Source organism: Austrofundulus limnaeus, unplaced genomic scaffold (assembly GCF_001266775.1).
Source record: "Austrofundulus limnaeus strain Quisiro unplaced genomic scaffold, Austrofundulus_limnaeus-1.0 Scaffold8, whole genome shotgun sequence".
Lineage (NCBI taxonomy): Eukaryota > Metazoa > Chordata > Actinopteri > Cyprinodontiformes > Rivulidae > Austrofundulus > Austrofundulus limnaeus.
In genome coordinates this window covers 3,678,678-3,690,866 of record NW_013952410.1, presented here as the reverse complement: position 1 = coordinate 3,690,866, position 12,189 = coordinate 3,678,678, and the positions used below count along the sequence as shown (strand labels likewise).

The following is a 12,189-nucleotide window of genomic DNA, read 5'->3' as shown; positions in this document are numbered from 1 at the left end:
TACTTCTTTTTTTTACCAACATCACCTGAACAAAGTGACAGTGTGCAGTAGCTTTTAGCTGCTATCCTTGTGTTTAAGTAATTTTCTGTCTCCTCTTACATCTTTGTTTTATAGATCTTAACCCCATGCCTACAGAGGAGATCGTSCAGATGTTCAATGAACTTCGCAGCGACCTGGTGTTGCTGTATGAACTCAAGCAGGCCCACAGCAACTGTGAGTACGAACAGCAGATGCTGCGTCATCGTTACGAAGCCCTGCTGAAAGCTGGCAGCGGGGCCGGCGGCGGTGGCACCACAGGTGGAGGCCCAGCTGGTGTCTCTCAGAGCGCAGAGATCAGTGCCATTAACAATGCGTCATCTGCCCCTGGAGCTGAGGCTCAGTCCTGGCCCAGCGCGGATGATATCAAGGTGGAACCCAAGGAGCAGATCATTGATGTCGTAGGAGCACCTCTTACCCCCAACTCGGTTAGTGTACACGGCAAAGATGCTAAAATGAGAGTGGTAATGAAAATGTGGCAAGTGATGTCGTCAGAATAATATCATAGTTATGTATTTTCCAAATACACTGCCTTGCCAAAAAAAAAGTTGCCGCCTGGATTTAACCAAGCAGATAGGTACGAGCCTCCTATTGGGTTATTACTGCATGGGCGATTGTCTTACAGCTGGTCAGGTCTAGGTTCAGCAGCAGTATGTGCTCAAAGAATGAGGTCAGCTGAATAAGCAGGTGATTCCATCAATGGATTTTTTTTCTTCCCTGATGGCACGAGCATATTCCAAGATGACAAAGCCAGAATTCATCTGGATTGGCTCCACAGAGTCCAGACCTTAACCCCCTTTCAGAATCTTTGGGATGAGCTGGAGAAGGCTTTCCATAGCGGTCAGACTCTACCATCAGTGCAAGACCTTGGTGAAAAATTAATACAACACTGGATGGAAATAAATCTTGCGACATTGCAGAAAATTATGGAAAAAAATGCCACAGTGTGCCGCAATCAAGGCTAAAGGCAGTGCAACAAAAAATATTTTGGTGGCGACTTTTTTCGGCCAGGCAGTGTATTATGCAATCAAAACTTACTTTACCATCATCAAATATCAGTCTGGGACACTAGGAATTAAAGATAATATAACACTGTGTTGCAATAAACATGCATATTTTTTCAACACACACAGGACTTTAAATTAGAGGTGTCAAACTCAGTTACACAAGAGGGCCAAAATTCTAAACTTGGCCAATTTTTGTTAATATGTRYTGAAAAAATGCTGCACTTTTAATTGCAATTGTCGGTTCATTCCATTTACTCATGTCCATGTAAACATAGCTACAGACTCGCTGCAACACGACTCCTCTGTGTATTGTCTGCAGCGCAAACGGAGAGAGTCAGCATCCAGCTCATCGTCTGTGAAAAAAGTGAAGAAGCCTTGATGAGAGCTGCAGCCTCGGCACACTCTGGAGGACAAATGACCGTGTTACTTATTCCGATGACAGCGGAGTGCCCATGAGCATTACGGCCGGACGGGACCGACACAACTGAGCCCGGTCACCACATTATTGCAGACGCACCACTGACACACAACTCCTCACCTGCTAACGAGACCTCTCCAAACCCTCCTCATCTGGCYGTGACAAAGGCAATGACTGAGTGACATTTCATTCCATTACGGCTCGTCTCCCAGCCTCCGCCAACCGGTCGGCCGCAGATGAGGCAAGAGCAACTGTAAATTGCCGGGCTGAGCTAATCGGGACGGGGTGAAGAAGGCGGGAATGACTGGGTAATTGAAATGAATTGGAATGAAAGAACAAAGTCAAGGAGTGGGAGGACCTGGAGCCGCTATGCTCATTTGAGCTATCTGATTTTTTTATTTTTTTTGGTAACCTAATCATACCATAGTGTTTACTGGAAATGTGTTTTTGTGTTAGTCTCTAGTACCAGGTCTCTTTCCAGACCTGGAGCGCGTTTTGTTCTCTCATGGAGGGCACTTCCCTCCTCCCATCCTTTATGTTTGACTACAGAGGCTGATTTATGTTCATTCTCTCCTCAGGTGAGCTTAAAGATGCTTCAATCAGTATAATTCAATAAATATCAAGAGTCTATTTTTTTCTTTTTCTAACAGCACATAAGACATGTTTGTTATCTACTCTGTTTAACATTTCAAGTCTTTTAGCTCCATTTCAGAGGGTCTTGACTTAAGGGTAAAAGGTGTTGGATACACATTTGTTCAGGAAATTGTTGGATCCTGACATTCTTACCTTACCTGCCATCTAAGTTAAGTGACAACTAATGACTTCATTAATATGATAATTAAGCACTGCCACTGAAACTTCATTAGGTTTCCCCCCTCATAATATTGCTAATTGCTTGTCAATTATGGTGTTTAGCCTCCTTAGACATTAATTTCCATGCAAATTTCAGAACTGTTTGCCTAAAGAGATGAGCTCTGTGATGTGGGCATACAAAGTGTAGCCAATAGTACTTACTTTTATAGATGTACACAGAAATGAATTTGCAAACTAATAGACTTATTTAAAAGATGTGATGTCTATTTTTAACCAATAAGAACCCTTAAAAATTAAGGAATTGCAAACATAATACAACAATCTGTTCAGTTGTTTTGGTCTTTTTGCAAATTTAGTAAAATTTGAACTACTTCCCCAGATTTCTTCAGTGTTTGATCAGAATTACTGGAATTTTCTAACATTGACAAAAATAACCCATATCTGTGACAGAATGGTTAAAGTAAATAAAGATAACTAATATTCATTTAAATTCAGTTTATTTTTATAGCGCCAAGTCACAACAAATGTCATCTCATGGCACTGTACAAAAAACAATCAAAAGAAACCAGCAGATTGCGTTGATTGAATCTTCACTTCCTCACAGTCTCCCATCCTGAGCGACACATTGGTGACAGTGGAGATGAAAAACTCCCCCCTAACAGGAAGAAACCTCCAGCAGATCCAGGCTCAGGACAGGAGGYCATCTGCCTCGACCAGCTGGCTTTGAGAGGGCAGGAAAGAGGCACAGACAAACACAAAACTGGTCCAAGTGTGTTTTCCACTAGAATAGAGACAAAAACCTAACTATATGATTTATCTTAAAGGGGAGTCTTAAGTCTAACTTTAAAAGTAGAGAGAGTGTCAGCCTCATAGACAGAAACTGGAAGTTGGTTCCACAAGAGAGGAGCCTGGGAACTGAAAGCTCTGCCTCCCATTCTACTTTTAGAAACACAAGGAACCACAAGTAAATAGGGAAATGAAATAAAAATTTTCAAATGAGCACAAAACAAGAAAAGAAGTACTTTTATTTTTTGAAAATAGCTAAACAAGCTGAAACTAGCCTAAAATAGCTTTAAAAAGTAGCTGAAATTAGCACAAAGAGCACATTTGCTGAATTAAGCAGAGAGCTGAAAATCACAAAAAAGCAAATTTAGCTGAAATTAGCTAAAAAGTAGCTAAAACTCAGAAAGCAACTGAAATTAGCAGAAAGCAGTTGAAAGAAGCAGAAAAAAACTTTAAAAAAGCACTAAATTTAAATGAGCAAAAAGGTCCGAATGATAGCTAAAAAAAATCAGTAAAAGTCAAATCAACAAWATAGAAGCTGCTATTAGGAAGTTAAAACATAACCAGATCTAAAGGTGAAAAATTTAGTAAAGATTTTGAAAGGTTTTAGGGAGGTTGATAACAACTCCATTCATTTTGAATGGAAAAAAATAGACTAAAATCTTAAAAAGTACGAATTGCTGAAGTTTTAAGTCATAATCGAAATGTCCTGAAGGTACTGAACATTTGACAACTTGCCAAAAAATGTGAATGCTTGATAAGAATTCAGATCATTATACTATATTTAAAATCTAATTAATTTACATTTAACGAAACATTTTGTCAACAATCATTTCATCATTCACCATCATGAAACATGGTGATCATGTCTRTATGTGTTTGTGTGTCAGTAAAACATCTCTTGAACCACTGGACAGACTTTGAAGAAACTCAACTGGATGTACATCTCACAGCTGTGTCTTGACTTATGAGTTACAGTCATTCCTGAATAACAAAGGTTTTATTTATTTAGCTGTAGGAAGTCAACAATATAAGATAAAAAGCTAATTATTTTTATTTCTCATTCAATATTRTAACATTTTCCCAACTTTCATGAGCAGAGCACTCAGTAGCAACTGAAAGTTGACCAATCCAATCACTGTAATCAATCTRCTTTTTATTTACAGCTCCAATGAGCGATGCTGAGGTTTCAGCAGTAAGCCCATCAACACACTGCTGGCCCTTTGATTGAGACAGAGAGAGAAGAAGTGAGAGGAGGCAAGTAAACATGGACAAAATGGATTCCCTGTGTCTATATTTCATGTTGAAAATTGGCTCATAAATCCAGTGGTTTGATCTATGGAAGCGGTCGTTGCCTGAAAAAACCTCCGTAAATGTGTAATTTCTCCCTTGACAGAACACAGCCAAGAGGCTATCTTTCTTTTGCCTCCTCCTCCTCCTCCTCCTCTCTCTCCCTTCTTCTCTGTCTTTCATTTTCTCTCCCTCTCTCAGCCGTCCTGGTGTTGGATTAATGCCCTCCCCTCCCTCGCCTTTCATGCTCCTCTGATATCTTCTTTTCATCACTGCTCATACATTWATCAAAACCGGGGCTTCTCTCTGCACTCCACCTCTTGGTGTCTAAAGCCGTCTTCACTTATCTGGCAGATCTCTTATAGGATAGACATCCAGAATGTGGAGGTTATTAATAAATACAGCGCGAATAGAAAACAGGGCGGTATCGTCAGCCAAGTGTGAATGATAAAACTCCCCAACCCCAGTACTCCCAGTTTGGCGCCTTCTGCCATGAACTCCATCCAGGCTGCAGTTCTGCTGCACTGATGTGAAAAGCATGAGGCAGAACACTGCAGGAGAGTGTCTTATGATGTGGCTGAGATGGGATCTCTTTATCAAGGCCTAAGAGGTGCGCAGGCTTTTTATCATAATTGAACTGTAGCCAGGCTAATCGCGGGCATACCTCACTGTCGCTCCRCCGCATCAGCCGGGGAAACCGGCGCTGGTGATTGAAAACACAGTTAAGAGAAAAGATGTGACGTGAGGGACATAAAGTAGACAGAGGCAGGTAATAGTAGATATGATAGAAAGTTGCTGAGATACATCACGCCTTGAGGTAACCGCTGATGTGTCAATGATTAGATTCTTCTGTGGCAAAGTGCTTTATACCCATTATGTCACATGCAATCACTGATTACTAGAAGGTAAAAATACAGGAATTGTTCGTTATCAGGTGAGGATTCCCTCTAGCGTTTGCTGTATATGTGTCATAAAAATACCCTAAACAGACTTTGGCCCCTGTGCCCCCCCCCCCCCTCTCTCTCTCTCTCTCTCTCATCTTCACGTCTCTTTGACTTTCACCTTCATGTGTATGTAGGTCACCTTGAGGGGGAAAACTTTTAATCATCGTTCCACATCAAATCCACCTGTGCCCCTCTGGGACACTGAGCCGCAACAAAAGCAAGGGGGGAGCAGGAGATAAAGTGCCCACAGGGCTGGACAGTAGATGTTATTTCCACTGGATTTTTTYCCCCTTCTTTTGCTGGTGGGGGGTGATGGCCCACTCCTGCACAAACCCCATCACTAGTGCTAAGCAGTGCTTACAGCGAGGCATTAACCCCACTGTCCACTCCMCACATTCAAGCCCAGGGAGGCAGGAGAAGTGGAGTAGAGAGGCCAGAGTGACTAAATCTAGACTTCCCTTTTCCCCAGAACTGTGTTTCTCTTTGGAACATCTGCCTTTCTGCTGTCCTACCTGATCAGRGTGTTAGATGACTGATATCAGAAGGACAAATAGGAGTGGGAATGCAGTGAAAGTTGCAATCACTTTTTGTTCTAGTTAAATATTAACACCGGTGTTGGAGATGCCTTCATATTGTAATTTACAATTAAAGTGTAGCCACTCCTGATCCTAATTTGTTCTTGTTAGTAGCTTATTGAAATATAACTATTTTCTAAAAAAGCATGTCTCCAGCTACAATGTGTCTGGCCTGGCCATTGCCTTCCAATGCAGTTCTGCTTCATTCTAATCCCTTCTCTTCTCCGTCTGGGTTTTTTTCTAGTGACATGGATTTCTTTGGTAAAATTTTAACCGGGCCAATCAGGAAACAGAAAGAGGTGATGTGAATGATGACATCAATTTTCTGCTTTGTTTTAGTCTRCCTGTAGTTTAGCAATGGCATTGGAGGAAGTGAATGAAGCCATTCAGTTTGTGTTGACAAGGCTTCCAAATGAAGTTAAATTTGTCTCACAAAGCCTGCAGCCCTCATTTTACTGTCATCTCCTTTGGCTCGGTACTTCTCTCTTCCCATTAGGGGATGGATGTTTACAGCGTACACAATTTCCAGTTAGCTTTTTAGCTTAGCGTATTTGATGGCCGAGCAGGTGCACTACATACGTCACGGCCAACTGTTAGCGATTGTTTTAAACTTCCACAGAGTCCACGCCTCACGCAAGCAATCGTTTCTCAACAGCTGAGAGTCCAGACCCTCTGTACGAAGCAAAGTGTGGAACAAGGGGCTGGTTTGTACCAGGCTACAATGTTTCCTCAATCTTTGTAAAACTGGTTGACTTTCCATCATTTTTGTTTTTTGACTCCAAAGGTTTCACTTAATACTTTCTATTAGTTGTCTACTAAAATCTGTTCAGTGGTATATCAGATGTTTAGCTAAGAAAACAGAATGTGCACATACAGATGAATAGATGATTGCCCATTTTCCTAGGCAGCGGGCGTTAAGAACTGAAGGAACTGGCAACAAACAATAAAAACCAAAGAGCATGTAAACTGAAAGAGATTTCAGTTCAGGTGAGCTGATTGAAAACAATAAACAGGTGGTGAAGTAAGCTAGAAAAAAAGAGGAGTAATAATGTCAAAGACTGCAGGAATCAACAAGAAAACATAAAGCTGAACAAGAAGAGAAAGGATCTTCAGAATAACCCAAAATCCAAACCAAAACATTTACTTTTTCAACATTTTGAGTTCAAAGTTAGGCTCTAAAACTTCTAGAATCATGAGATTCTAAAACGTAAAGTCCAAATGAGTTCACAGATTTAGAAGTCTGAGTTAAATCTCTCAAATCTTATTTTATTTGACTTAAATAAATCCTTCCCAGTGTTTTAATGGCAACTCTGTGCTTCTGTTCCAGCTTTCAGGGTATGTTGCTAAAATAACTCTTAATTTAAGATAAAAAACCAATACAAAAAATATAAAAATAATTAAAATACTGTAAAATGTAAAAACAAAGTTTTGCAATAGCTAATATGTGCTTCTGTTCCAGCTTTCAGGGTATGTTGCTAAAATAACTCTTAATTTAAGATAAAAAAACAATACAAAAAATATAAAAATAATTAAAATACTGTAAAATGTAAAAACAAAGTTTTGCAATAGCTAATATTAAATTGTGAGAGGTAGGAGTATCTTATCAGGATGAGTATAAAAAATGTCACTTTGTGCCAAACATCATCAAAGAATAAATAAAATAAAATAAAATTCTTGGAAACTTGCAAAGATAACCTTGTTGAGCASCTGAAATTTTGTATTTTAGAGAAACGGACACGTTCTTCTTGCTAAACTTATTTTTTGTTTTATATAACATCTAAGAAGTATAATACAGTGGTAAGAATGCACATATTCTTTTGTTATACAAATTATAGATGTGTAATTATTGCAAAAAGCAAGGCAAGAAAAGACACACAGGAGGATATAATTGAATTTAACACAAGTGTAACGAAGCTGGAGAAAAATGATAAAATAAAATAGGAAGTAAAGAAGACAAAACAAAACTTATTAAACAAAAAAAAAACTTCTAAAACAAAATCCAAAATCACCTTAAGAACTAAATTCAAATCCAGATGCAGTCATGCTAACACGTGATATAAATAGTTTTTTCAATGGTAAAACGGTGCAAATTCTCAAGTAAATTTTTTTATTGCACRTCATGAAGATGCATCATGAAGCATCAGAGATGAGGGCAGAACTGTGATTGAATGCCAACTCTAAACAAAGCCAGGTGCGGGAGCAGTCGATCTCCTCTCTGTTCTGCTCTTGCTGCTCGGAGACGAACCGGTTTGATTTGATTTGTCAGCGAGAGATGGAGAATCTCTGAACAATATGTGACAGAGTTACTTTGCCAAAGAAGCACAATGWATGTCTCTTTCTCTCTTTAACCACACAAGTACAATAACAGGAGGAGGGAGAGAGGGAGAGAGAGAGAGAGGGAGAAAAAAAAATCCAATTTACCATGTGGATCCACAGCTGTCACAGTGAGGGGAATTAAACATTACCCATAACTCACTGGGGCTGTTGAGCAGGTCAGCGGATGGCAGGGATGGGAACATCACTCTGGGGTGCAATAACAAAGGATTTTAACCTATGACTCCTCCAATAATGCTGCCAGTAGAAGCCCCCCCCCCCCCTCCTGAAAAACAACTTTGACTGAGCTAGTTAACAATCTCTGGTCAAGTCGATGACTCAACTCACCAGTTAGGTCTCTTCACTCAGATATCCGTGTTCCACAAACCAAGGGGAAATCGGGGGTCTATTGGCATAAACACAATGTTTCCCACCCTGCTGCGTCCTGAAGCAGTTCCTGTGATGCTCCATAGGGGTGGGGTGGGGGGGTTGGTAAGGTAGTGCAGCAGCGAGGTGTCCTGGTGTCATCACCCACACAAGCTGACTACTTTGCCTGGCTGGCCCGCCACCACCAGAGCCTCAATTACCTGACTGACGTTTCATTAGTGCCTGCAGCTGATCCCGTGGCTGAAAGGCAGCGGGGCGCAGAGGAGCATGCAGCGAGCCCGAGAAGGGGACGCATGGAGGGGAGGGTGTCGAGGAGGCATTACATTCTCCAGCGCTGTCAGTGTCACAGYGCTGGGTACAGCCACACGGCCCACTCATTACATCGCCGTCATTTAGTTCAGGCTCTTATTAAGTTGGACTGTGTGTATACTAAAATAGAGCTGCATGGCTGGGTTTTTATCTGGTGACACCAGCACTGAGATGACATCCTCAAACCAGCCCTGGATTGTCGGTGGGTGTGAGGGGTGGTGGGTGGGTGTTTGTGCGGCAGCAGCTCAAGGTGCCTACGAGACAAATCAATCCACCGCCGTGTCGTGATCAGAAGTTCATCTCGGATGATGTGTGTGTGTGTGTGTGTGCACATCTTGTACCTGTGTGTGTGGGGGGGGAGGGGAGGGTTGCGACAGGGTGTGTGTGTCTTTTCTTCATCCTTGGGGTTAACACAGGCCATGTCAGAGATGATCCAAGGCGGAGCTGAGTGGGGCTTAGTGAGACCCCCGGCTTGAGCCTCTCCACACAGCCCACGCTTGGCTGGCCTCTCCTTCCCATTTGTCATCCCGGGCCAGTAAAACCACCGGAGAGATTAGGGCAAAGCAGAGGGACTGGAGGAGTAGCAGGAATAAGAGGATCAGTTAAGCTATAAACACAGACAAGTTTGTGACTCTCGCCCGCTCCGGCACAGTGACAGTTTGTAATGGCTGTCAAAAGTTCGCTCTTTGCAGTACATCTTTCTTTAAAAAAAAAAAAGCACAACACGACAGTGCCCGGATATACGTCATGTCGGCAAACACAACAGTTACACGGCACTGTTATCAGTTTCATCGAATGTTATGTGAAGAGTGGGCTCACGCCGGGCAGAGGAGTTAACTGTATCGACCCATATTGACCCAAGCTAATGAGCCGTGGCTCAGTGAGGCGCCAAAAAAATACAAAGGTTTGCCTTTAATTAGAATTCTGCAGCACAAAGACCATTAGTCAAATCTCGCCAGCTTCTTCATTTCCATATTTTTGAATATTCTACTTAATTATGCAACAGTGAGGTAGATGAGAAGTTTTAAGAAAGCCTCATAAAGTCCTTATTAAGAGCAGAGGGGATTAATGGCAGTTAATATGAGGGCAATCAAACATTTAATGCAAAGGCCCTCCTGCAGGCAAACACTATTTAAATGAGTCAATTAGACATTCATTATCTTGGAGCCTATAAGTGAAGTCGGATATGCATAAATGTTGGTACGGAGCGTCGCTCTTCTTCTTTTTTTTTTAAATGGGACGAATGAAATATTAAAAATTTAACATGTCTGACATCGAAAATGCACAAATATTGATGGCTAGAGGGCTGGTTACATGTTGTCATTGAATCAGTGGGAGAATGCACGATATCTATTGGAGATTGTCTCATAAATCATAATTATTGAGTTAGCACCAGCTCTCCTCCCAATTAGCCATGTAGCATTGTTGAAAAAGAACGAGCGAAAGGAACRTCGCGTTATGAAATCCCRTCAAACCCTGCGTGTGAACAGTTTCAGTTTACCAAACCATTATCATGCTGATAAAMCTCACTACAATAAGCAGATACATACCTGAAAACATGCATATTCTGCAGAGGATGACTTGAATAATGTTCCAAACTATGTAGATATATCACTGTCAGGACCTCCTTCCCCCACCTCCTCATTCTCCTCTAATCCCTCTCTCTTTCTCTTGCTCTCCATGTCTGCCTCCCCTCTTGTCAGTTGCCCCAGCACACAATTACTGTGTGTGATTGCTATCAGGCGGGACGGTCGGGGAGGCTCCCAAATTAGGGCCTAAATAGGATTTCCTACATGGCGAAGGGCACAGGCCTGGACATGGTAATGAAAGCCTATACATCACAATCAGGCCGACAATCCTATTCATACTGCAACACATTACTCTCACTCCTCATAATTATAGAGGGGTGACAGATGGGCCTGTGAGGCACAGCAGAGGAGGCGCTAGAGTAGATAGGAGGCAACGGGAGGTGGAGAGGGGACGGGAGGGGGTGGGGTCTACTGGGAAAGCAGTGACACAGTTTTTTGAGTGGTTTCTCCTGTGATCTCTTGATACCCGGACTGACCAGATTATAGGTGGGAGTCAGTGAGGTTGAGTTCTGCTCAGTCCCACCACCACCATCRTGCAAACAATATGCTGTCGGAATTACAAAACATAGAAGTGAAAAAGAAGGGAGTTCTGATCTGGTCCTTTCTTTCCAATGGGAGTGACCACATCTTCCATCAGACTGACTGACAAAAACGCACATGTGATGAGATGTGAGTGTGTGTGTGTGTGGGGGGGTGCAGCTTTGCGATCAATACCTCGAGCTGGAATCAGCGATGGGAAGAATAAGACAATGGCCTATCAGATTGAGGGTGACTTCTCCTTGTATGTGTGGCAGGTCTGTGACAATAGATTGGCCCAGAAATCCGATGGCACTCTCCGACAGAAGGGGTGAAAAAAGAAAAAAAAATGAGGAGACAGATGAAAAGAAAGATTGCTAATGCTCTTCAAGCAGGCATTTTAATCTGTGACAGAAGAGGGATTTGGTGAAAGCCATTATCAAACAGCAACCCCATCGCCTCACCTTCGTCTCTACCCTTTCTGTTCTGATAAGCAACCTTATCAGACTGCCCGCGGGGGAGTGGGGGGTGGGACACGTGTGTGTGTGTGTGTGTGTGTGTAAGCGTCCACACTTTTGCATGTGTTTGTGTTGCAAAATAGCCAATTCCAAATGCGATTCATTGGTTCTGAGAGAGCTGTAGTTTATCGGTGTAAATCAACTTAAGAACTCAGTCAAAGGGTAAACATTGAAGTCAAGTCACAATAACACTTTTCACTAAAGAAAGAAACATTTATGACAAGGGCCCAGTCCCAGTCATAGGCCCACTGGAAAAACTACAACTTGACTTAATGATTAAGAGTCTTTTACCGGCAGATATCCCTCATCTTTTGATTGCATCATCTTTAAGAGAAACGAGGGGAAAAAGATGTGAGGTCTCCTCTTTTGCATCTGTGCTTATCTGTTGCTTTTGCTTTACATTTAAGAACTTCTATTGAAGTGTATGRAGACTCACTTCGTTTTCTGATCTTAAAGCCAGTTTGTGACAGCTGTCCTCTGGAAGGTGCAAGAGGTTGATTTGTGTGCGCGCGCACCTTCACAGATTTGCATGTGTGAGTGCTTCACAGCAGCCCATCAACACTTGGTGTGTCTGTGTCTCCACAACATGGTGTCCCTTCTATGATCAGGACAATCCATCAGGGCTTGCAGCTCATTAATCACCACACAGACACACATGCACACACACACACACACACACACACACACACAC

General features: G+C 42.1%; 1 protein-coding gene across 1 annotated transcript in view; it reads left to right on the top strand.

The window, feature by feature from the left end:
• The window catches only part of dmap1 (DNA methyltransferase 1 associated protein 1), a gene marked incomplete at its 5' end in the record, with an annotated part of 5,296 nt that extends 3,205 nt beyond the window's left edge, over positions 1–2,091 (top strand). Inside the window, 2 exon segments of the mRNA XM_014000499.1 lie at positions 115–464; positions 1,363–2,091. Coding sequence (XP_013855953.1) covers positions 115–464; positions 1,363–1,422 — 410 coding nt within the window.
• Between the last annotated feature and the right edge of the window lie 10,098 nt (positions 2,092–12,189).